Source organism: Hemibagrus wyckioides, linkage group LG18, assembly GCF_019097595.1.
Source record: "Hemibagrus wyckioides isolate EC202008001 linkage group LG18, SWU_Hwy_1.0, whole genome shotgun sequence".
NCBI lineage: Eukaryota > Metazoa > Chordata > Actinopteri > Siluriformes > Bagridae > Hemibagrus > Hemibagrus wyckioides.
Window position 1 is genome coordinate 5,869,385 of NC_080727.1, and position 26,844 is coordinate 5,896,228.

General features: G+C 40.3%; 1 protein-coding gene across 2 annotated transcripts in view; it reads left to right on the forward strand.

The window, feature by feature from the left end:
- The window catches only part of mmp17a (matrix metallopeptidase 17a), an 88,697-nt gene extending 62,670 nt beyond the window's left edge, over positions 1 to 26,027 (forward strand). For both annotated transcript variants that reach the window (XM_058416302.1, XM_058416303.1), the window contains 6 exons: positions 5,020 to 5,196; positions 8,461 to 8,563; positions 11,622 to 11,704; positions 13,375 to 13,527; positions 14,497 to 14,754; positions 22,108 to 26,027. In XM_058416302.1, the coding sequence (XP_058272285.1) occupies positions 5,020 to 5,196; positions 8,461 to 8,563; positions 11,622 to 11,704; positions 13,375 to 13,527; positions 14,497 to 14,754; positions 22,108 to 22,433 (1,100 nt within the window). In that variant the 3' untranslated portion in view covers positions 22,434 to 26,027. The remainder of the gene's footprint in view (positions 1 to 5,019; positions 5,197 to 8,460; positions 8,564 to 11,621; positions 11,705 to 13,374; positions 13,528 to 14,496; positions 14,755 to 22,107) is intronic.
- The last annotated feature ends 817 nt before the right edge of the window (positions 26,028 to 26,844 follow it).

Here is a 26,844-nt window from a genome sequence, read left to right on the forward strand (position 1 = left end):
GGACCATAATGCCTACAGTACTGAGGTCATGACTTGTAATTTGAAATGCAGACACTTTGCCTTAAAAAAAATAAGAATGAAGAAATAAATCCAATTTCTCTTACTGCATGGAATAAAACCTTAAACCTTTTTGACATCTGAAAGGTTTGCATTGAGCTTCAGGTTTTCAGACCAAAAAAAAAAAGTGAAAAGTTTGAGTCGAAGCTGGGTTTGTGACCTCATTTTGCTCCGACTAAACCATTTAAAGCAGTATTATGGTGTGTTTTATGTTGTCAACAAGGCCTGGCTTTTTGGGTCTCCAGGTAGAGGTGTGAGACTCAGACTGTGTGAGAGGTTTTAGTCTGTCTATGTTGACTTTCTAACCTCATTTTGCTCATGGCAAAGCCATTTCAGTGCAGACCCCTGGAGGCAGCACTAGAGCAGCAGATGCACTTCTCCATCATCTGAGTACTTTATCCCTGTAGCTTGTACCTCTCTGAACCAACTGTCGCATGGCTCTGTGGGAAGGAAGGAGCTTGTTTTTGTATAGTCGCTGAATTTCCTGTGGGTTCTAGGGAACGGAGTCGCTACCCTCTTTGCATTTTTTTTTTTGTTGTTGGCCAGCCCGAGGCCATATGCTCCTAGACAGATGTGGGGTCTGTACTAATAATTCCCTAGATCAAGAAAGCATATGTTTGCATGGGGCGCCTGGCAAGTGTATGTCTGTAGTGGTGGGGGAAAAAAGATGCACTTAGAGTTTACAAAAGCCTTATTCATTCCAAGTCAAATTGTTTTAACTATAACTTAATTTTAGCACTACAGAATTCTGTCATGCTTCCTGTCTCCCCACTGATGTCAAGCCTCATTTGAGGCTCTCCACATCCACTCTTCCAAGTACATTCTCCAGATACCCGAAATTTGTACTTTTCAGAAAACAAATTACAAATGCAGCCTCTTTGTTAATGTAGTAAATGCAGTTTAATGGCCCCGTAATAGCTTCTCTAGCCTCTAACTCACGTCTCTAAGGACTCAAGTGTGCGTGAGGGTGTTTGCTGCGTCATCTTGTGCAGACGATGTACGTCAAATGGGTTAAATAAACAAGTTAGGTTATTCAGAGCTACTTTGGCCCATTGTTGGAACAACCTGTATCCTACCATGGTGCTTAGATCAGCCTTGAAGTTAATTGACTAAGTTTATTGGAATTAATGTTTGTACTGTATGTAAGAGCAATTCAGATAAACACTCAGATCTTCAGAAATGAGGAATGAGAATAAAGCAGAAGCTACAATGGCAAGGAGATTTCATAAGGAAGAAACCTTGAGAAAAAATTAATCCGATCTTCTTCTTCCCCAGATAGTGGGTTTATAAAAATGATTCCTTTACAACACTAAACTATAAAGTAGAGTTGTAATGCAATGCTGCTATCTCTAGCTGTACTCAGATTTAAACCTGAAGTGAAGGCTTAAACTGAACAATCCTGAAATGGTTTCATTTCTGTTTGTCTTTCTTTTATGTGTTTTCCTTCCTTCCTTCCTTCCTTCCTCCCTCCCTCCCTCCCCTTCTTCCATCCATCCCTCTATCCATCCATCCATGAAACCCTACGTAAGTTTCTCTGACATTCCCTCAGCAACAGCTGCATTCATGTTCCAAACTGGTCCATAGTGATGTACAAGACTGCATCTTTAAATTCGGCTTGTGCGTTTATTTCTACCTGATTGCAATATTTTCTAGCAAATTAAGGTAGTTCTATATCCTAAAGTATGAACAAACCAGGAGCATATTTTAAACCACCTTGACCAGGCAGTTTCTGTAACATCTCATATTACATTCCAACTATAATTTCAAGCTTGTGAATAAGAGTCCTTGGAAAAGTCTTTGTGATCACAGCAGCAGGTCTTTCATACAAATCTATAGCAAGAGTGAGCTATAGATAAGCTATCTATAGCAAGACTGCTATAGCACTATAGCAAGACTGAGACTGTGGGTATAACCTGTATTTGCGAAGTGCAAATGATTCATTGATTCGTCTGGATGACACACTTTTACTTTTCAACACCCTTTTTAAAACCCAAGCTAACAGAGAACATTACTAGAATAGTCAATAAGTATTTGACAGATTCTTAAAAGGTTAGAGAATACATTTCCTGAAATAGATTTCCTTCCTTAGTTATTCTAAAAACATTTGTTTTATTTATGAACTGTTTTAGAATTTAATTGCAAAGTTGTGGACACAACGTTCTCGCTTATAGAACAATCAAAAAGTTTTCTTTTGCTTGACCATTGGAGGAAACCTTCAAAGTTTATGGAGGTCCCTACATAAGCTATTGAGCATATTCACCTCTCAGAATACAAAGTCACCCCCATGCTGCAAATGATGGAACCAATGGCCGTGAATACACTTTAGATGTGATGTTTGTCCATTAAAAGACACAGTGTGTGCAAATCTATGGGGTAATTTAGAGTCGTTCACCTACTAACATGTTTCTGGAGCCCAAGGAAGGACCTGAGAGGAAACCCTTGCAGTTATGGCTTGAACACGTACAACTCAGGATCAAACGCTACCTGCCATGTTGAAACAACACCTTACTATTATCTCTGTAAGCATTCCTCAGCCTCCTCCACTATTCATAAAACATCTTTGAGGCTTATTGTTCTTGGCAGGATGTAGGAACTTTTCCCCCATTGAGGACCATCTGCTAATGTGCATAATTACTTCTGAAGTGAAACGGAGCTCAAGCAGAAGTGCCTAATGTTAAACGCTCCATTTATGCTGGTAGGTGGCTCCTCATTGATTGAGTGGCAGCTGGAGTGCCCTATGGTGCGGGATTGACGCGCTCCTGTGGGTCAGTTAAGCAGAGTAGCAGGATTGCTGTGCTGTTTTTGACAGCATGCAAATAGCTTTTATTAATTATCTCTCTGGTTGCCCGCTAATGTGGACTGATGATTGCGGCCCAAAGAAAAGCCTCATTAAGCAGGTGTGTTTTTGATGACTTTTGCAATTTGGCACCAGTCTTTCATTTGTGTGTGTGGGTGTGAGTGTGTGTGAGGCACACTGAGCCAGAGAGTGGGTAGAAGAAATTACACTCATCCGTTATCAGTCATATTACGTAGCTGTCAGTCCCTAGTGCTGGGGTCTTGGCTACTTTTCTGACTACCTTTAAAACGGATGGGAGTTACAATGCTTGCATGTGATCCCGTTGGCAGTTGAAGTGGAAAAAGCTAAATTCATCAAACTACTACAAGAGAAAGAAAGGGGAAAGAAACACTGGAGAGAAACTGGGAGAAGAGCTGAAGAAATGACAAGGTGGTAATTGTTTAATAAACTGTGAATTATTATATTGATGTGATATTTCTCAAGATCTGTTTCATAACCATGAAGTACTTAACTCATAGAAAATATTCGTTTTTTAAACGAGTGAGACAGCATTGAAAATCAACGGAATTAGACCATTATGAGGCTAATCCTGCTCTCAACAGGCATTTTCTATGTAATGCCACAACAGTAGCAGTTACTACATGCCCACAAACGACAGAAAACCAGCAACTCAAGCAACCTGTTGCTTGCTAACATGGGCATGAATACGCACTTGTATTTTGAAAAATATTCACCATGTCACCTCAGAGGCTCCGTCGGAAACCGTACGCTCCATGACTGTGCAGCGAATCGCACCGTTCTTTCCTAATCATCATCTGTTATACACGACACTATCTGTACCAGCAGAGACACCTTCATCTGGCATGTTGTGTGTCTCCTTCCTCAGAGATTCATCCCAAAGAATGTGCTGCCAAGTGATCATTGAGAAGCTCCTTGGGCCTGTGACACGCACAAATAGATGCCGAAGTGTCTCGATAGGAGCGTCATTATATCACGACTTCAGAGTCAGAGCACTTCTTCAGTCGCATATCTGCCTTTTGGAGAGTGTGTCTGCCTGTAGATTAGAGCATGCATTGTGCCCGTAAGTCATCCAGGTGACTTCGGTAAATTTAGTCTTTTGTGCCTAGGAACCATTGAAGTGCCTGAAGCTCATACAAAATGCAAACTACAGGGGTTTCTGAAGATGTCTCTGATGTGCACATTTACATTGAGGTCCTTTTCAGCAAATCACAGCATTTATTCTAGCGCGCATATCTGTAAACCTGAAGTATGGCTTTAAATATTCATATCTGTGTCAGTATTTTGGATTGAAACCAGATGTGGGCATGGTCTAAATCATGGTGTTTTTTTCTTTTCTGAATGCAGTATGAACCGTGATGATATGATTGTGTGTGGGGGGGGTGGGGGTGGTGAGGGGAACAGAGACTGACAACATAATCTGTGAATTCTGGCTCTCAAAGTCAGCTACATCATTCCAGTTCATAATTATCGTTTTTTTTATCTTGCATAGTCACTATTTTCTAAAAAATCTAGTTAACAAACTAGTAGCTTAGTTTTAATCGCCCTGATCCTGACCAGGTAGTTACTAACGATGAAGGAATCCACGTTGTGCTACACGCTTCATATCTGACGAAACATCCTACTCGTGTCATTTTTTGCAGCATTCCAGGAAGAAAGAAATTCTCTGTGAATTTATATTATATATATATTATATATTATATTTATATTATATATATATATTGCACCTTGTACATGTATCTATTTGTATCTGTTCGTTACAAAGAACATATTTATATTACACATACAATGATTATAATATAATATAATATAACTATTTCTTATCCTGTCTGTCCTCACATTTGATTGACAGTTTCCTGGTTCTATGATAGTTATGTTACAACTACTGCTATTTAATGGAAAGCATTTATGTCTGAACCTTTCATAACCTTTTTGAATATAGAGATTAATCTGAGTATAAAGAACTTTTAGAACTGAAGAAGAAAGCATGAGAGTGGCCTCCCTATCAGATTGAAGCACCCTCCAATTCAGCTCTTATGCAGCTCGGAGCCCTGAATCATTATCCTCTATATGTCGGGGAGGTTATTTTAAAGTGTAGCTGAGTGTAACGTCTTAATCCTGAAACAGTGTGAATTTTGTATCTGTAGATTCTCATGGCATGGACCTGTTCGCCGTGGCAGTGCACGAGTTCGGCCACGCCATCGGACTCGCACATACGTCTGCCATGGAGTCCATCATGCGTCCGTATTACCAGGGGCCGGTGGGAGACCCACTCAAGTACGATCTCCCATATGAAGACAAAGTCAGAGTCTGGCAGCTTTATGGTAAGAATAGTCACTATTTGAACTGTGCAGCTCTCAGCTTTCCTTCTCTCTTTCTGACTCATACAGCAGATTGTTCACATCTTCTAAATTTTAACTCGCTTGCTCCTACGCCCTCTTCTTTGCTCCTTTTCCTTCGTGTGCACTAGAACTTTTGACACCAGAAAAATATTTTACATTCTCCAAAAGTCCTAGGTTCTAATTAAAAGTCTTGGAACACTTTCTATATGAATAAAACTTTATATATGTGCATAGGGTTGTAGAATGTATATTATTCTTTGTAAGCATTTTCTCTAAAATGCCTAATAATAGCTTGTCATAATAATTATGCATTTTAATGCCATGTGCTGTGCAGTGCAACCTTTATAGCTTGTAATAACCTGTGAATAATTATAAAGTAACTATAACATTTATTACCATTAAAAAAAGAACATTTAATCCCTCAGCGCTTCTTAAAATAAGCAATTTCTTGTTTTGGTCCATTCTTATTGTTCTCTCTCCTGACCCTTTATATTTCCTCTTTTTCCCCTATGTAGTTTAAACCAAAGATAGAATGTCCTTTCTCGAAATTGTGCAATGAACCACATGAGACTGGATCCCACCTTGAGATTCCAGCACTGATGAAAAAACGAAAGAGTTATTACAGAAGAAGGGGAAGGGACGCTATCGTAGCTGACTGACAAATAAATCTTATAATACATTTCTGATAGACATGGAATGTCACTGTGCAATATGCCTTTCCCCTTTTTGTCCTCGGTAAGTACTTGCAGTAATCAGTGGGTATTGTAGGTGACGCTGCCTCTCAGCAGGCAATTCTGATAGCATTTAACACCTGCACCTGTGCTGGTGACAGAGGTGGAGTGTAAAATTGTTCAGGGTCAGAATGAATCTGAAGCTTATTCCAGTGACATGTTTGGCTTTTTTTTTTTTTTTTTTGACTCGGCAACACATCTGATGGCATGTTTTTGGGAAATGGGTGAAATACCGAGATTCTTAAAAGGAAAAGACGTGCACACAAAATCCATAAGCAAACAGTTGGCAAAAGTCATAAAGAACTGATCTAAAGTGTAATTCTGAGACCAATCCAAAATGCATGGCATGAGTAGTTAATAAGGTCAACCTAAACAAGCCTCATAAACAATCCATGAATTACTTGGAAATCAGGATAGGACCACGAAGTATATATTAGAGATTGAGTTAGTATTCTGTTAAGCACAACCTCTCCTGACAAGGAGGGAAAATGTCCTGAATCCATTTTACAGCAACTCAAATTGCCTATATAATCACCATTAAAAAAAAAAAAAAGACTTCAGGGTGGAATGAGGAAGCAACCGATTGTCAGTAGACCAATTTACTGGCAGCAGATTCTATAGTAACTACAGTACCTACTGTCATTCCCAAACTTTCCTCAGAAGAAACAGCTGAAAGCCCTAAAGGGATAATTCTGTCATGTCAAATTCTGTATTGTGGATAATATTTTTATATTTTAGGATACCGTGTGTAAATCATATATACGTCTAACCACAGGAAAAACACCGTACGTAATAAACTTCCCACATCTCAGTACATAACAGTTAAACTACCGTAAACATGGACCAGTTCCTCTGAACAACACCCGGATCATGTCTATAATAAGATGGGATTTATAAACACTTGGACCAGAAACATGAGGCTGAGAATAGCGATGCAGACCTAAACAGATTTCTTTATATTAGACGATTATTGTTATAATTACATGGCAGTGCTGTGACAGATGGAGAACTCTGGGATTTAATGGGCCGTCTCAGAGGCTCGGACCAGACCTATGACAATTGAGCGTGCCACTGTGCATCCAGAGATGGAGGGAGGGCGTGAGAGAGAGAGAGAGAGAGAGAGAGAGAGAACATTAAGACTGGATGGACTGATGATGTTCTGTGAGATCCCGAGACCTCTGGTGAACTCAGGTTAAGCCGTGAACCCCTACCGTGGTTAATTCTGTATTTGTTCGAATAATCTGATGTGACAGATAAAGTTCGCGTTCGAACAAAAGTTTGTACGCATTATTCACACTGATTAAGGAAACGCCTCGCCGAAAAAAAAACGCTGATATGGTCGGCAATTAATGAGATCTAGTGGTGATCAGTTAGCCTGATATCATTTACATAATGCCACCCAGTCCCTCCTGATATTCATTTGTTATTAGAAAAATTCATCATTTCGGTGCAGCATAATTACACGCTCCTAAAGCATGAAGAATGGCTAAATCAAATGTTGCTGCCCTGCCTCCATGTATTTTTCCACTTCTGTTCTAAACGAGGAGCCGCAGTTGTGTTTTTAAGGCTGCTCAAATTCCGTGTGAAGGAAGACTGACATGTTTATTCTGAGAAATCCAATAACCGTATAAAAAAAGTCCATCGCTCGGGTCAGTATGGTGCCAGACGAAAACAGAGTGGGGTCTGTTTTTTTGGGGGGGGGGGGGGGATTGGACTGATCGACTGATCAACACCAGAGGAAGTTACACTTTAACAGACTAATCAGAGCTGCATTGTTATTTACGAGGGTAAAATAAAATAGTTTTTCAGTGTTCAGTCTGTCTGTATTCAGTCTGTGCACTTGCTTAAGTTTTCCTGAGGCAACGTTTAGATTATGCAACTCATGCCTCCAAGGTTGCCAGATTTTTCACTTGTTTCACTAGCATCTAGACCACTTACTTTAACCCCAACGACGCATTACTTTTTAAACCTGAAAACATAGGAAAATGTGTATTAAATGCCTTTTGTTTTCTTTGCAATCGAATATAATACGGTGTAACATCAAAGCAAGAATTTGAAAAAGGAAGAAATTCCAGGGTGTATAAATGATTTATAATGTATATAAATGAGAAAATGGCAAGTCTAGTATATTGTCAGTATATTGCTGCATGCGTAGTCCTAATTATCACATAAATAACTGTAATTATGGCTTCCATCTTCATTAATCGGCACCACATTGATTTTTCTATTTAGCTCGAGACACGCCTCTGTTTTACTTAGAGTCCACTTTTGCATGCGTGACAAGTTGTGTAACTTCTGCTCCATTGCAGAGTCACATTACCTCTGTTACATGTGCGTAACTGAAATCCGAACACAGCCCACTAAAGAAGGACTAATTACCTGTCAGGGCAACAGGAAGCTTCAACCATATTAGGAAAGCGAAGAGAGAAACAAGACAGACAGCGAGCAGAGTGTGGAAAACGATGAGGGACATCAGTTTCGTTGTTATCCTCTGACATGGGACTTTTTCCCTCAGGTGTACGGGACTCAGTCTCACACACGGCTCGTCCAGATGGCGTGTCTCATACCGACGATCCACCTGTTCTAATGGACCTGCCAGAAAACAAATCCACAGTGGCGTGAGTACATCTCCACATTTACACATACACACAGATGTAGACTTTCACGTTCACACATGGCTCGAAGCTAAAGGAGAAATCCACTCTGAGCAACCTGTTCACCTTAATATATGTTATTTACAAGATTTACTTCGTAAGTAAACGAGTAAGGAGACAGGAAGAAAGGTGCTGGGTGTGTCATAATGAAGGAGGAAAGAAGATGAGGAGACTTGGTGGTGGAATGAAGAAGTTCAGGATAGTATTGAAAGGAAGAGGTTAGCCAAGAAGAAGTGGGACATGGACAGGACTGAAGAGAATAGACAGGAATACAAGGAGTTACAGCACAGAGTGAAGAGGGAGGTGTCTAAGGCCAAGCAGAAGGCATATGATGAGTTGTACACTAGGTTAGACACTAGAGAAGGAGAGAAGGACTTGTACAGGTTAGCTAGGCAGAGGATTCGAGATGGGGAGGATGTGCGGCAAGTTAGAGTTATTAAGGATAGAGATGGAAAGGTGCTCACAAGTGAGGAGAGTGTACGGAGGAGATGGAAGGAGTACTTTGAAGAGCTGATGAATGAGGAAAATGAGAGGGAACAAAGAGTAGAAGGGGTGAACTCTGTGGAACAGGAAGTAGATAAGATTAGAAAGGATGAAGTCAGGAAGGCTTTGAAGAGGATGAAAAGTGGAAAAGCCGTTGGTCCTGACGACATCCCGGTGGAGGTCTGGAAGTGTCTAGGAGAGGCGACAGTGGAATTTTTAACTAGTCTGTTTAACAGGGTTTTAGAGAGTGAGAAAATGCCTGAGGAATGTAGTGTATTAGTGCCGATCTTTAAGAATAAGGGTGACATGCAGAGTTGCAGCAGCTATAGGGGGATAAAGTTGATGAGCCATACAATGAAGCTATGGGAAAGAGTAGTGGAAGCTAGGTGAAGGAAGGTAGTGGAAATTTGTGAGCAGCAGTATGGCTTCATGCCCAGAAAGAGCACAACAGATGCAATTTTTGCTCTGAGAATGTTGATGGAGAAGTATAGGGATGGTCAGAGAGAGTTGCACTGTGTGTTTGTAGACTTGGAGAAAGCGTATGACAGGGTGCCAAGAGAAGAGCTTTGGTACTGTATGAGGAAGTCAGGAGTAGCAGAAAAGTATGTCAGAGTGGTGCAGGACATGTATGAGAGGAGCAGGACAGTGGTGAGGTGTGCTGTAGGTCAGACAGAGGAGTTCAGAGTGGAGGTGGGACTGCATCAGGGATCGGCTCTGAGCCCCTTCCTGTTTGCTATGGTGATGGACCAGTTGTCAGAGGAGGTCAGACAGGAGTCTCCTTGGACAATGATGTTTGCAGATGACATTGTGATCTGTAGTGAGAGCAGGGAGCAGGTGGAGGAAAGCCTGGAGAGGTGGAGGTTTGTGCTGGAGAGAAGAGGAATGAATGTCAGTCATAGTAAGACTGAGTACATGTGTGTGAATGACAGGGAGGGAAGTGGAACAGTAAGATTACAGGGTGAAGAGGTGAAGAAGGTACAGGAGTTTATGTCCTTGGGGTCAACAGTCCAGAGTAATGGAGAGTGTGGGAAAGAGGTAAAGAAGCAAGTGGAGGTAGGTTGGAATGGGTGGAGAAAGGTGTCGGGAGTTTTGTGTGATAGGAAAATTTCAGCGAGAATCAAGGGTGTACAGGACAGTGGTGAGACCGGCCATGCTGTATGGTTTAGAGACAGTATCACTGAGACAGAGACAGGAGTCAGAGCTGGAGGTAGCAGAGCTGAAGATGTTGAGGTTCTCTTTGGGAGTGACACGATTGGACAGGATCAGGAACGAGTACATCAGAGGGACAGCTCATGTTGGACGTTTGGGGGACAAAGTTAGAGAGGCCAGATTAAGATGGTTTGGACATGTTCAGAGGAGGGAGAGTGAGTATATCGGTAGGAGAATGTTGGACATGGAGCTGCCAGGCAGGAGGAAAAGAGGAAGGCCAAAGAGGAGGTATATGGATGTAATAAATGAGGATATGAAGCTAGTGGGTGTAAGTGTTGAGGATGCAGAAGACAAGATTTACTTCATGATGAAATTTGAAGATGAGTTGTCAGTCTGTTTCCATTTTTTTCATTACCCACATGCCATTGTTGATCATAGCCTAAAGATGTTGCAGCGCACTTTAGTCTTTTAATCTGTCCTGCTCTATCACACTGTGTACAGCGTAGGTTCCAGTTCGAACTTTAACATCCATGCCAATACCTTTGTAAGCACCATCGTCATGGCTTGCTAAATAGCTGACCCTCTGCCTTATTTTACAATTGAATCGTATAGCTGCATTGGATTCTGGACCTTTGACTTTTGTCTCAGATGTTTCTGTGTTGGATTCATATCCATATTCATGTTGCTGGAACACAGATAGCAAGAGCAGAGGCTCTTGTTCTTTTGAGGTTGTTCTTCTAAAAAATAGCACCTGAACCTAGTTAAAACCTATTTCAGCACTTTCAGGGTGAACTTTTCCTTTAAAAAAAACATGAGCAGCTGTCAGAATGAAGCAAATAAAAGGTTTAATCCTTGTCTCGCTGTCAGTGGACACTCGGCCCGTCGAGACTAGCTTGTATATCTTCCTTTTTCTTTCCTTCCATCTTCACAGATGGTGGGTGAATAAAGTTGGATTTATCCTAACTAAGGTCTTTAATATTTTTTTATCCCTGAGAGCTTTCTTAATAAGCTGTGAATGAGATCTTTGTTAATAAGGTGCACAGTGAGTGCTGTCTCGCAAAAAGAAAAGCCATAATCCTGGTGTCATTAGCAAAGCAAACACGGCGAGTCATAAGCCGAAGGATAACGCATGCAAAGACCATTTTTTGCAAATTTTGATCAATCATGCTGCTTGGGCAAATATAGCAAGCTTGAAATGAATGCACACTTGACTGCACAGTTGCACACACTTACACACCCAGAGTCTGTTTATAGCACAAGAGATCAATAGGGAAAAAAACCCTGTATATTCTTCACTGTCATCTGATAGCGAGCAACGCCTTTGGTGTTTGTTTTTTTTTCTTCCTCATTTGTTCTTTCTCTTTTTCTGCTTTTTCTCGCCGTCTCTCAGGCCAGCACGTGATGCCCCTGACAGATGTACCAGTCACTTTGATGCAGTGGCTCAAATCCGAGGGGAGGCCTTCTTTTTCAAAGGTAAAGACTGAGACTGGAGGACCGACGCACAATCGATACGAACTCGTAACCGAGTGGCGCGTTCTCGCTTTGTGCACAGTTGCTGTCCAAAGACATCAATTTCCTGATCAGACGCTAAATTAGAAAAAGATTGTTTGGAGGTATGTAAGGAATAAAACATGACAGGGACTGCTGATATACGGATAAAAATCACTGACTGGGTGGTGTGATGCGGCGTGACAGGTTACACTTATCACTTCAAACCTGTCTGATTTTCCTATAACACATCCCATGGCCCAAAACATTTCATTTTTTTATTTTTATTTTTAATTTTATTTAATACAACAGAGTAATGTTCTATTGCTTAATAAATATAATCCTTATTAAAGTAATTAAAAATGCTTTATAGTTACATTTAATCTTGTTTTGATAACATCCTCTTATCACTTAATCACTCTTATCACTTTATAGCAGCTATAAATGTTTCCTCATAAACCCTTTTTTGTCTTTTTTTTTAATGTAATAATATGGAGAAAGCTTTATCTTAAAGACTTTCCAATATTGGAAAAATTAAAATTATTTTTAAGGCTGTAACAAAGCAATGACACTGGAGACTCCTTCCAGAACTGCTAAATAAACACAATACTAGCAATTCTTTTACAACAGAGTAACAATATCCTTTTTTATTAAAGACTAAAAGTTATAAAAGCACTTTATAGAACATTTATATTTACATTTATTGTGTGATAACGTCCTTTTATCACTTACATTATAGCAGCTATTGTAAAATGTTTTCCTTTTTTTTTTGTCTTTTAATTTAATACGATGTCATGTTATGCAGAAAACACAAAGCCCTGTATTCTAAAACATTTCCCATACTGGTTAATATAAAATTACTTTTATAAATCGTACACAATACCAGCAGTAACACTCCTTTAATTTGGAGCATATACCAAGTCCTTGTGTAAGTTGTTGCTGCAGAGAATAAACATAAAGCAAGGTTATAGACATTAACCTTTTTTACAAGTACAATGGTGTTAAACTAATGAATTATTTTATCGCCGCAAGTCTGATATAAAATGAGTCATGACTCTTTTGGCTTTTAGTGTGAGATTTTTGTTTTGAGAATAACCGTACACAGATATGTAGTGGGTGAACTTCAAATTTTAGCTGCTTATGAGCACTTGGGGCATCTCAGAGAGCAGAAACGGGTTTGATATCATCGTTTACTTTAAAGATAGAAATAATTGTGTGGGGAGAAAATGACTTTTTTTAAACCTTTCTATGAATATTTTGCCTCTAGTAGGCTAGGTAAAAACAGAAATACTTGTAAACAAATACAAACTCTTGAAGCGCTTAAGTGTCTGTTTTCCTAAGCACCACTGTGGAGGTTGACATGACAAAGACTTTTAATGATGAACATAAACACAAACCAAAACAGGCGCAAATTCTTTCTTTTTGGCCGTTTGATTGTTTTTGTTTTTTTGCCTTTGGTAATCTTTTTCTCTTTTTTTTTTTGCCTTTGGTGTTTTTTGCCGTCTGACTAATCAGACTCCAGCATCAGACTCCAGCATCGCTGTGGTATAAAAACTATTTTGAGCGGTGATGGCTTTAAAACAGCTCGAGCAAACACAAAAGTTACCTCAGAAATCCACATAATTGTATATCAGGCTAAATTTTGTTATTTTAAGGGAAGTATTTTTGGCGACTGACTCGGGATAAGCACCTGGTGTCGTTGAGACCGACTCAGATCCATCGCTTCTGGAGAGGTCTGCCTGCTAACCTGGATAGCATCGATGCTGTGTATGAGAGACCCGGAGACCATAAGATCGTCTTTTTTAAAGGTCAGGTTTGTGATTTCTTAACAAAAACTGCAACTACATAACCATGAATTTAATACTGCGTCAAACGAAAATGTATTACATAACGTTATTTTACTGTATTTAGTCATGGTTTTTGATTTCGCTTTGTCTTAGGGTTTTTCTTTGACCATTGGGCAATTTTTTGGCAACCCTGAACACACCTAATTACTTTATCTTAGCGCTTTGTTATTTTATACTAGTCATGCGTCTATACTCTTTCCTTTATTTCATGATGGATGCGTTTATGGAACTTTGCAATACTGAACCGAGTAACCAACTTAATAATAATCGATCATGGACGTAACTGAACATTTTATTTAGCTCTGTTTAGTTAAATAGTGGCATAAGCGTTTAGATGTGTTCAGGCGTTTAGGCTACAAAGCTCGGTCTTTATAACGTTAATTTTAAATGAAATGTGTTTGCTAACTAACTTGCTAGTTAGCAATCTGGAATCAAGTAGGGTGTCAGAAGAGTGCATATGGATACGTATGTTTGTTTTTTAATTCCATTGAAATGGACAGAGGAATGGCTAATAGTTGTAGGTTAACAGGTACAACATCCCAGAGGTTTTATGTTGTGAAAACCTAGCTATTTTCTCACCTAGCTAGCACTGGTTAAAGTGTTAGATGCTAGCAAATAATGTTTGTCAGTGTTTTATCAGGTTACTTGTATTCTAAAAAGAGGCTGTAGTTCCTCTTCTTGATATTTCCTTGACCTCTATTCGCAGTCTGTCATTTTGCTCTCGTTACCCATTTGAGTATTTTCTATTATCAGTATCAATCAATGCATCCTAGAGCTAACATACTAGTTCTCTGTACTTCCTTTAGGAGTGAAGTATTGGGTATTCAAGTATAATAAATTGGCTCAGATGGCTAGCAATGTCTGTAGACCTTTTTTCTACCACTGGTTACAGCATTGGTGCAACATTCTAGTTGTCTGTATTTCCTGTAGGAATAAAATACTGGGTATTCAAGGACAACATCGTGGAGGAAGGCTACCCACGGCCCATCAGTGATTTCGGCCTACCCATGGAGGGCGTAGACGCTGTCTTCGTCTGGCTTCATAACGAGAAGACGTACTTCTTTAAGGACAACCATTACTGGCGCTATGATGACCACCTGAGACACATGGACGAGGGCTACCCAAAAGACACATCGTTATGGAAAGGGATTCCATCACAGCTCGATGACGCCATGCACTGGTCTGACGGTGAGCATTGTGGGTTTTTTTGGTATCTTTTTCATAGCCCACTCTCAGACTTTGAAATCCACAGCAGATTTCCCTTTGTTCTCTTGTCTATAGATGTCTGTGGTACAACCACACATAACTTTCCTCACATCTCTTTGTATTACAGAGTGAATACATTCCGAGACGCACGTTATAGACGCTGTCGGTTTTTGATCCGTTTTTCTTAAAAAGGTGCATTAAAACCAGTTTGTTCTATATATTCCTGCGCTTTGCTTTATTGAAAGCATTAAATATTTATGCGGTTAATTTTTTTTTATATACGTCTCACTATGAATAAACATAAAGTAAACGCCTCTAGGACTTAGTGCAGCTCGCTGTGCATTCCAACAATGAGTCTTGATGATGCTAGTGGGAGTAGATTATAAAAATAAATAAATAAATAAATCGGTGCATTATTTTCAAAGCTGAATTGGGTTAGTATCCTAGGAGCTTATTCAGCTTTCTTGGAAATTTAATTATGGATTTAAAATATTTAAGAAAGTAAGAAAATGTCTTTAGTATTCATAGGGAAAGAACTACTGCACACTGCGGCACAGGATCGTGTTTAAATTTCAGAAGCGGTGGTGATGTAAGGAAGGAAACATGACTGGGCGTGCTGTTATAGAAATATAATTGAATTATAGAAAACATAGAATTATCAGAGAGATGAATCATTTTCCTATAACAATTATTTGGTTCATTTATTTTTATTTTATTTTTTTTATTGTCTTGCCAACTCCTTCATAGACTATACATAACAATAAACTAAATTTTAGAAACTAAGCTACAAAAAAAAGAATTAATAGAAATAAGAAGAAGTAAAAGAATATGATGTGATTAAACATGCAGGTGAGTTCAGTGTCAAATTAACAGTATAAGTGCAGTGTGCAGAAAGACAATGGAGTAAATGAATCTTTATAGAAATCTAAAGGATCTGTAAATGGACATGTTCAGGAGTCTGATGGCCTGAGGGAAGAAGCTCCTCTTGAGCTTCTCCATTTTATCCATCAGACTGAGGAAGCACTTTCCTGATGTTGCCTGAACAGGCTGTAATGAATGTAATGCTTTTTTCTTTTTGGTCCGTTTCTGATTACATTTGTCTTTTTCCAGCCCCTTTTGAAGTCAATACGACTAAAAGATGTATAGAGACTCGAAAGTCCTCCAAGAAGTAAACTTTCACCATATAAAAATTACACATTTTCCTTACGTCTCTGTGTTGCCATAGAAACGATAACCTATTAGAACGATTGCGTTAATGATTTGAATTACAGCTAGCACGACTGCCAGAGCCGCCGTTAAAGAAAATGACCTTCTGACCAATCAGATTTGAGAATTTAAGATCACTGTGGGATGAAATATGGTTAAAAAACACAAACCAAAGACGCAACATGCTTCACACTCAGATATATATCAATAAGATTGACATAATTGTTAACGTCGCTTGAGATCGCTAGCTAGCAGACATGACTGATGAATAACGTTGACTCGCATTAGCATTTGGGTGCAGGTTTGCAGTTTTCACAAGTTCGTGTTGTTTATATAGGCAGAAATTTTAGAGGATGTATTAGCTATTACTTTTGACAGACTGAAGGAAAACAACTTCCCCCATAGATTCATGCATCGCAGCTGTTGTCAACATTAAAGGTATAGTCAGCAATTTTGACAGAAATTGGCTGAAACTAGCTGTTTAGGAACACAAAGTCCATGCACCAGCCCTTCCTTACAGTGCATTTTCAAAAGTCATGTCCTAAAAAGGTTTGGAGCGACATGCTGTATACGCATAACGTGATTGACACGCAGTACAGACGACACCTTGCCTTAAATGGCTGGAAGTTGGCGATCCACAGGATTTATTTCTATCGAGCGCACAAACCGTAGCCCACCACAGAGACCTACATTTCTCCTCTAAACAGATGTTTTATTAACAGTGGGGATCGTGAAGGGAACGGTGCCAAAAAACGACATAATGTGTCTAAGTTTCTGCTTCAGAATTGCTGCTGAGAGCAGCTTGAACAAAAGATGTTTTAAATTTTGCAGTGTGCATGATGTTTTAGAACAGCGATAATGTGACTGCTGCAAGACTGGAAACAGGAAGTAGTAGAAGGTGAACGCTCACGGGGTTTTTGTTGTTGTTGTAAAATGGTGGCACTTGAACTGAGACATTTGATCTTTTTCCATCTAAGAACAAAAACTCTTATGGGAAACATTTGAATTAACATTGAAAACCAGTTTATTTTTCACATAATATTGGAGGCGATGATATGATTTAAAGGGTTGGGATGCTGAAAGCAGACGTTAAAAGTGTGCCATGTTTTAATCCAAGCCAAACAAGTTATTTGAACTTATTAGTTGTTGTCCTTGAGGAGAAAAGCAGCCATTATCTAGCATCCAGTCATATTTATATAAATACATATTACCCATGTGTGTACACCAATCAGCCATAAGATTATGACCACTGACAGGTGCCGTGAAAAACATTGATTACCTGCTCATCATGGCACCTGTTAATGGGTGAACATTTTGTCCTCAAAGTTGATGTGTTAGAAACAGGAAAAATGGGCAAGAGTAAGGATTTGTGCGAGTTTGATGAAGGGCCAAATTATGATGTCTAGACCACTGGATCAGAGCATCTCCAGAACTGCAGCTCTTGTGGGGTGTTCCCGGTCTGCAGTGGTCAGTATCTATCAAAAGTGGTCCAGGGAAGGAACAGGGGTGAACCGGCGACATGGTCATGGGCAGCCAAGGCTCATTGATGTACGTGGGGAGCGAAGGCTGGCCCGTGTGACCCGATCCAACAGAGGAGTTACTGTACAGGACAGGACAGGGGTGGAGAAAGGACTAGAAAAGAAAACCAAAACACAAGGTCGCCATGGGAACAGGTAAAAGTAACAGCATTAAACTACTCCTAGAGACAGTTTACTCAAAACAATTAAATGTCATGTCTGCGTCTAAGACTGTTTTTACATCTTGCTCTAAGTACACACACACACACACGTTTTCTAATATTTTTCAGGCTAAAAATAAATTGGTTGTCTGTGTGCTCATGGGCACATCTCCAAATTGAGATAAATCTTCTTCTGCTATTACTGCACCTCTTTGGATATAAGATGTGTTTGTTGGAATATGAGCAGAAGGCTAGTACGATATGGCAGACCTGGTCTCATATCCATCACTCATAAATCATAACAGCAATCTGGATATTAATAGAGAGGCAGAGTGGACCAGACCACTGCAAGGTTTGAGCATCCTAACTGCAACTCTCTCTTTCTGTGTCTCTCTCTCTCTGTCTGTTTCACTCTGCCTGTCTGTCTCTCTCTGTCTCTCTCTCTGCCTGCCTGTCTGTCTGTCTCTCTCTCTGTCTGCCTATCTGCCTGACTATCTCTCTCTCTCTCTCTCTCTCTGCCTCTGCATGTGTGTCTGCTTGACTGTCTGTCACTGTCTCTCTTTGCGTGCCTGTCTGTCTGTCTCTCTCTCTGTCTGCCTATCTGCCTGACTATCTCTCTCTCTCTCTCTCTCTCTCTCTCTCTCTCTCTGCCTCTGCGTGTGTGTCTGCTTGACTGTCTGTCACTGTCTCTCTTTGCATGCCTGTCTGTCTGTCTCTCTCTCTGCCTGCCTGTCTGTCTGTTTGTTTCTCTCTCTCTTTGCTGGCCTGTCTGTCTCTCCTTCTGGCGGCCTGTCTGTCTGTCAGTCTGTCTCTCTCTCTCTCTCACACACGTTTCCACTAACATGCCATTCCTCGTTTTTACATCCTTCTCCGTCGAACTGAAAATCACTTCCGCAGATCACGCATATATACTAAAACATCCCTCACACCCTTTTTTGGTGTCTTCTTTGCTGTCACACCACTCGAAACTCCCTGTATCTCTCTACTTTTTTCTTACAAATACACTCAAACACTCAGCATCCGACTCTATATAAAGCCTCTTTCCAGGCTGCTAGATGTGTGTTTAAGAAGTATGCTTCTTTGAGGTCCTGCCAGCACCAGAGGTTGTTTCTCACAGCCGTTTGAAGTGCATATGTGCGCCAGGTCGAGCTAAAAAGTGCCAGTCCTCTGCTCGACAAACTCCCATGGGGGGACTTCACGGCAAGAGACGGACAGAGGAAAAAGGAAGGAAAGCGAGTAACGGTCTGAGATGGTACCTAGAAAGAGAAAATTCTCTATCAACTTATGGAGAGAAACTGAGAAAGTTAGACCAAATTGAAGGAAAGTTTAGTTTTGTATTTTTCCAGACTCGCCTCAGTGTGCATCTCTCCACCTCGCTCTACCTAATGATTACATCTAATGCTCATAATGGAACTCGTTCGAATTTGTATATCCTGGTCGGATTGTTGCCGTGTCTGAGCGTTTCTATTTTTACCCCTAATTGTGTATAGAATGTATCATTCCTGTGTTTTTCTCATTCTTTGCTTAGCTGCTATCGTTCCTGTTACATCACTTGTTGTTTGGAGATTTGGTTCATTATTCTTAAAGGAGAAGTTCACTTCCAGAACAAAAACCTACAGATAATTTACTCACCCCCTATGTCATCCAAGATGTTCATGTCTTTCTTTCTTCAGTTGTACAGAAATTATGTTTTTTGAGGAAAATATTTCAGGATTTTTCTCTCTATATAGTGAACTTCATGAAACTTCCATAATGCAGTTTAAATCCAGCTTCACAGGGCGCTAAACGAGGAAGAAGTGTCTTATCTAGTGAAACGATCTGCCATTTTCTTAGAAAAATTAAAAAATTGCATACTTTTTAACCGTGAAATCTCGTCTAGCACTGGCGGCGTACTACGTAATCACGTCGAAAGGTCGCACGTGAAATAGGGGGGAACTACAGACCCAGGGTTTACAAAGGGAATGTGCAAATAAGTCAAATGCTCTTTGCTAACAAAAAGGTACAACAATAATGTATGGGAGCGTGAAATTGTCCAAAATGTCTTGGTATGCTGAAGCATTAAAGAGTTCCTTTCACTGAAACTAAGGGGCCGGGTCCAACACCTGAAAAACAACACCTGGATTCAATGATTTGAAGGGGTGTCCCAAAACTTTTGGCAGAATACTGTATTGTGAGGAGTGTGTTACACTGAAAATTCCAACAAGGAGACAAGAATACACTTATGTATGAATCCTGTATGATTCAGATATTCGATGGGAGGTGTGGAATATTGGACACTTTGCTTACGTCATGAAAGAGGGGTGGGGCTACAGGCACTGAAGCTGAATGAGAGAATTTTCAAGATGGCTGACGACACCTAGGTGGACAAGACGACTTACAAGATTTATGATTTATTTCAACATTTTAAAAACACCATATCCTGTTAATTCTGACGTCATGGTGCCATCGACTGGGAAACAGCTCATACTTCCATTTCCCTTTGAGACGGTACTACGCTTTCAAAATTCATACACTATCATATAGTAGAGCACATAATGTTAGTGCGTAGTGCGTCATTTTGGAAGCAGCTTGTGTTTGTGTCCAACCAATTGATTTTCATGGCCACTGACCACTTCAAATCATCGCATAACCAAGGACACCAGACACAAGAAAACAACATAAAAAATAAAAGAATAAAACAACAAGAAGAACATAAAAAAAAGCAGGTCAGGAAAGGACAGTGCCTGGAAGTGAAGCAGCACAGAGATGATTTATTATTTATTTATTTTTGTTTGTCTTGAAGTTTTGTCACTGTGGTCTTCACAGAATACATTCAGGAGCAGGAGTGAGCATTAAAACAGACGCAGTGAAAAGAAATTTCATCAAAGTAAGAACAATAAACCAGTGAGCGGATTATTTTCCTGTGACATCACTTCCTGTTTTATTCCTCTTGTGATGAGAGATCTCTCTCTATCTATCTCTCTCCCTCTCTCTCTCTCTCTCTCTCTCTCTCTCCCTCTCTCTCTCTCTTGCTCTTGCCCCCCTATCTCTCTCTATATCAATCTCTCTCATGCTCCTGCTCTCCCCCCCTCTCCCTCTCTCTCTCTCTTGCTCTCGCCCCCCCATGTCTCTCTATATCAATCTCTCTCATGCTCCTGCTCTCCCCCTCCCTCTCTCTCTCTCTCTCTCTCTCTCTCTCTCTCCCTCTCTCTTGCTCTCGCCCCCCCATCTCTCTCTATATCAATCTCTCTCATGCTCCTGCTCTCCCCCTCCCTCTCTCACTCTCTCTCTTTCTCTCTCTCTCTCTCTTGCTCTCACCCCCCCATCTCTCTCTATATCTATCTCTCTCATGCTCCCCCCTCTCTCTCACTCTCTCTCCCTCTCTCTCTCTCTTGCTCTCGCCCCCCCATCTCTCTATACATCTATCTCTCTCATGCTCCCCCCTCTCTCTCACTCTCTCTCCCTCTCTCTCTCTCTTGCTCTCGCCCCCCCATCTCTCTATACATCTATCTCTCTCATGCTCCCCCCTCTCTCTCACTCTCTCTATCTCTCTCCCGCTAGCTCTCTCTGCCCCCCCACTCTCTTTCTCTCTCTCTCTCTCGCTCTCTCTCTATCTCTCTCCCTCCTCTCCTGACCCTGGAGAATCCTTCCTTTAATGTTAAACACTTCATAAAATCACAGTTGTACATTCCCCCCCCCAAAAAATGAATAAAACTGCATGATTTGATAACACATTAGAACGAGCGTTTTGATGCCAATCCTTTCAGTGTGTGTTTTTTGTTTTGTTTTGTTTTGTATTTTTGTGGCCAGAAATTTGAGAAATGTTATTATATGAGGAACATCTCTTCTGAATATCGTGGAGTTTGCTCGATCTTTCTTAAAATTCGGGAGTCGCTAAATGGTGAAACTGTGGATAGATCGTAATATAAACCTGTGATTCCGGCCGGGATTGCTTGCAGAGCTGCTTGTATAGAAAGTTAATCATCAGATTTGTGACTTCAGCACAAATCAGTACAGAGTATAAAACTTTAGCAACCAAACATGGCCAGGCAAACAAATCTGCAAAACTGTCCAAATACAACAAATTTAGCTGCTGATTTTCCAGTGTCTTGAATTTGTGTTTAATAATTGAATAAATTAATTTGCACTGTTTGCACACATGCACTATAAGTATTACTGTTTAACATGTGGAATGTGGTAGCTTAGTGGTTAAGGTGTTGGACTACTGATCTGAAGGTTCCCAGGTTCACCAAGCTGTCACTGCTGGACCCCTGAGCAAGGCCCTTAACCCTCGATTACTCAGTTGTATAAAAATGAGATCGCTCTGGATAAGGGCGTCTGTTGTTTTATGTGGCACTATGATCCTTGTTTTTCTGCACTAATTAAAGCTTCTTAACTTGACTAAGATTTACAGTTACGTTTGCACATGAGAATTGTACTTTAATTGTATCTCTTTGTGGTTGTCCTTGTAGGTGCCTCGTACTTTTTCAAGGGTAAAGAGTACTGGCGAGTGCTGGGCAGCGATATGGAGGTGGAGGCGGGGTATCCGCGCCCCATCGGCACAGACTGGCTGGTCTGCAAGGACATGCAGTCGGACGCTCCAGAGACGAGGAATAACGAGACGGGCTCACAGCTGACCGGAAAGCACCACACGGACCACGCTGAGAACGGCTACGAGGTGTGTTCCTGTACCTCAGACTCGGGCTCGTCCGCTGGCCCACGCCTGCAGCTCGCACCTGTTTGTCCGCTGGTAGCCTTCTTAATACTGACACACACCTTCCTGTGTGGCACGCTCTGATGACGGGGACGCCACAGGCCTGCGCCGGCATGGACACGGACACTGAGAGTGCGTATGCAGCGGCTTGTGGGAAGGACAGCAGAGGGCAAACTTACACTCCAATCAGTGATCATTGCTTACTTTCTTTTTTTGTTTTAAATCCAAACTGGAAATGTGTAATTATTATTATTATTATTATTATTATTATTATTATTATTATTATTATTATTATTATTATTATTATTATAACTGCATTGAAATAATATTTTGTGCCTCAAAACTAGGTTCATTTTAAGCACTTTGTGGAGTCCATGTCATTCATTATCTGCTTATTTTTTCCTCCTGCAATGATGAGAATATTCAACATTTAAAGAAGGGAAAAAAACAAAGGAATTTAATCTGTATTTTCCAGACTAAAAGTCATGCCAGTTTTATAGCATTCACCATCCAGGATAATCCCTGCTTAAAAAGAAATTCATGTATATGTTGTGTTAATTTTTTATTTTTTTTTTATTTTTTACTTTTATTTTATGAAATGCTTATTAAAGTTTTTTTTTTTTTCTCAAGAGTTGCGTTAAACATTAAGTCGCTAAATCAAATAATGTCATTTTATTTCGGTCCATACGTGTGGCAGCCTGGGAAACCGCTCTGAATTTTGTTGTTAATTTTATATGTAGTTTATAAAAAGACAGATATATACACGTCTCTACAAGTTACTCTGTTTTTAAAATGTCATTAGTGGAAAAGGAAAAGAAATATGTTTGATAGATTTCTTTCCCAGATGCTGAGAAGGCGCTTCTGCGATGTTAGGGATTACATACTGTTATGATTACTAATTCTAACAGCAGGAATGAAATACTGATCCACTGAACTCAGCCGCCGTAGCCCTCAGTTCTACTACAAAATCACTGCATGACCTAATATTGTGTTGGTCCCCTTTCTGCCCTCAAAACAGCCCTGACCCATCGAGGCATGGGCTTCACTAGATCCCTGAAGGTGTGCTCTGGCACCAAGATGTTAGCAGCAAGTCCTGTAAGTTGCGAGTTGGGGCCTACCTAGATCGGACTTGTTTGCATCAATGGGCCTTGACGGCCCATGACCACTGTTCCTTCCTTGGACCACTTTTGATAGATACTGACCACTGCAGACCGGGAACACCCCACAAGAGCTGCAGTTTTGGAGATGCTCTGATCCAGTCGTCTAGCCATCACAATTTGGCCCTCCGTCAAACTCGCTCAAATCCTTACGCTTGCCCATTTTTCCTGCTTCTAACACATCAACGTTGAGGATAAAATGTTCACTTGCTGCCTAATATATCCCACCCACTAACAGGTGCCATGATGAGGAGATAATCAGTCTTATTCACTTCACCTGTCAGTGCTCTTAATAATGTTATGCCTGATCGGTGTATAATCTAGTCCGTTTTAATAAAGAGAGCTTATAACCACATCACAGAGAAAACACAATCACAAGCAGAAACTTTTAATATCATAATGAATTTCTGACGTATTAAAAACACATCCCTAAAGCCTTAAAAGTCCCTATGAGGGCTCCCTAACTGTGGTTTACACTGATGTCTGTTTAGCGTCAGTATGTAATTCTCCAACAAGTGCATGATATTCGCTGCGTGTGGAAATCACTCAGAGCTAGCAAAGTTTTAAGCATCTTTAAGCAGACTTTCTGTTAAAGTGGATCCTTAAGGCTGCTCGCTGTTAACTGCACATGTGACACTGTACAAAAACCATTCCAATTATTACATTTTTCGACACTATTCAGGCCCACAACAGAAAACTTTAAAGAAAAATAGCGCTCGTTAGTGTCTTTAACATCGCTGTGTATCAACTCGTTAAACGTTAAAGCTGTAATTAGAGACATTACTAAACATTTTACACCAGAGAGATGTTTTGACCATATTGTGAGCTTTTGATCCTCTAGATTTGCATAAGATGCACATGCAAGTACACTATATTGCCAAAAGTTTTGGGACGTCTGCCTTTAAATGCACATGAATGTAATATGGAGTTGTCCCACCCTTTGCACCTATAACAGCTTCAACTCTTCTGGGAAAGCTTTCCACAAGGTTTAGGAGCGTGTTTATGGGAATTTTAAACCATTCCTCTAGAAGCAGATTTGTGAGGTCAGGCACTGATGTTGGACGAGAAGATCTGGCTCGCAGTAACGCTCTAATTCATTCCAAAGGTGTTCTATTGGGTTAAGGTCAGGACTCTGTGCAGGTCATTCAGGTTCCTCCACACCAAACTCGCTCATCCATGTCTTTATGGACCTTGCTTTGTGTACTGGTGCGCAGTCGTGTTGGAACAGGAAGGGGTCATCCTCAAACTGTTCCCACAAAGTTGGGAACAGGAAATTGTCCAAAGTGTCTTGGTATGAAGCTGAAGCATTAAGAGTTCCTTTCACTGGAACTAAGGGGCCGAGTCCAACCCCTGAAAAACAACACCTGAATTCAATTATTTGGAGGGGTGTCCCAAAACTTTTGGCAATATTGTGTATGTGAACAACGGTACTTCATAACACTTCTAGGCAAGATTTAAAAAACCTCCATGCCTCCATGACCTCTGACAGGTTTCCCAGACCACCATGCCTTATAAGGCTCCCACCTTGCACCTTCTTGAAGTAGACTCCCGGGACAACAGCATCTCACATCCATGCTAATATATATATACATATATATATATATATATATATATATATATATATATATATATACATATATATATATATATATATATATATATATATATATGATTTGGACACATCTGTTCATTCCTGTTGTTTATTTACAAATATTTTAATTACTAATGCATGTGATTTCACCTCCGTTCTAAAGTTTTTATTATAAAAAATAATAAGGCATTATTTGGGTATTTAAAAATTATGGTCACATGTCACACACAGCAGCTGTTGCAGCAGGATGCAAAAAAATAAATAAATACATCTTATGGTCTGGAAAATAATGATAACGTTAGTTATAATAAATAGTATCATTGTACAAGGGGATTGTACAGGAAATCTGTTAATGGGGCTCCCTGATTCTCCACACACTTAACCCTCAAGTGCTTTAACCGACCATGCACACTGATCCAGGCCTGTTCTCTCTGACCTTTATTTATTTTCTTTTTCTTTTTTTCATCTACCTATATCCCCCCCCCCCATCCCCAACTGAGAGTTTACACAGCCTCCAAACGATCTGTGATGGTTTCCAACGACTATTAATTTATTAACGGTTTGTGTATTTTTGTAAGGAACAATATTTTGGAGTATGCATCGCAGGCATGAATTGTTCAGCTTTGTGAAATGATTCAGCGTTTTTTTCTAGCTCGAGTTTTAACCCAGGAAGGAGGGATTTTTAAAGAACGACGGGGAGAATCTTTGAGTCGTGCCTGCAGTGGAGGACACTCGCAGCTCCTCTGACGCGTCATGATTGCTGAGAGTATTTACTTATATACAGTAGGCTTATATATGTACAGATATATTTAAGGTGAAAGGTTGTATGGCTATTGCAAAAAAAAGAAAAAGAAAGAAGAATCAATTCCAAGCTGTCTTTTTTTAAGGGGAAGTATTTTTGTAGAAAAAAAATAATAAAGATTGATGAAATATGTGTATATCGTCTGATGATTTGTGCTGTTGACGTTTGCAGATGCTTTAGCTACTGCTACGGTTTCTCTTCTAGCAATGCGTGAAAAGCCGCACTGCAAGCAATCAAGGTTGCTTACTCCGTCGCTTTTGGGTTTGTCTTTGTTGTCATACAGCTTGTACTTGAGTGAACCTTTTTCTTTTTGCAAGCACTTTGTTTGTGCGCAGAGCGCTTCAGTCGGTGATGAAACGCCACGCTGGCATGGCGGTAGTACACACCGCATACATATCTGACAAAAGGTATGTGAACTATCTGTCGCCTTGGTAACAGGCTTCTATTTTACCTCCTACAAGGTCTGCACATGAAAACACGCTGTGAGTGAGTGATGTTTATGGGTGTGAGTGGTACTGTATTCCTTTCCGGTATAATTATTCCCATTTACAGCAAGAACTAGTAACACATCTTGAGTTATTGAACGATATTCATCTTGGGCTCTAACCTGGTATGTGGTAGCTTAGTGGTTAAGGTGTTGGATGAATGATCGTAAGGTTGTGAGTTTGAATCCCAGGACCACCAAGCTGCCATGGCTATTCCCTTGAGCAGGGCCTCAATTGTATTAAAAAAAATGAGATGAATGTAAGTCTAAGCATATCTACCAAATGCCGTAAATGAATACTGGATAATTACTAATGGTGGAAGGAGTAGAAAACTCCCGTTCAAATATTTCACAAGCCGTCGTTGTCTTTTACACAAGAGCGACACTTCAGTCCGAAGCGAAGGGTTGAAGGATAGCTCTAGAGACAGGAGCTTCACAGTTAGATGAATTTAAATTGTAAA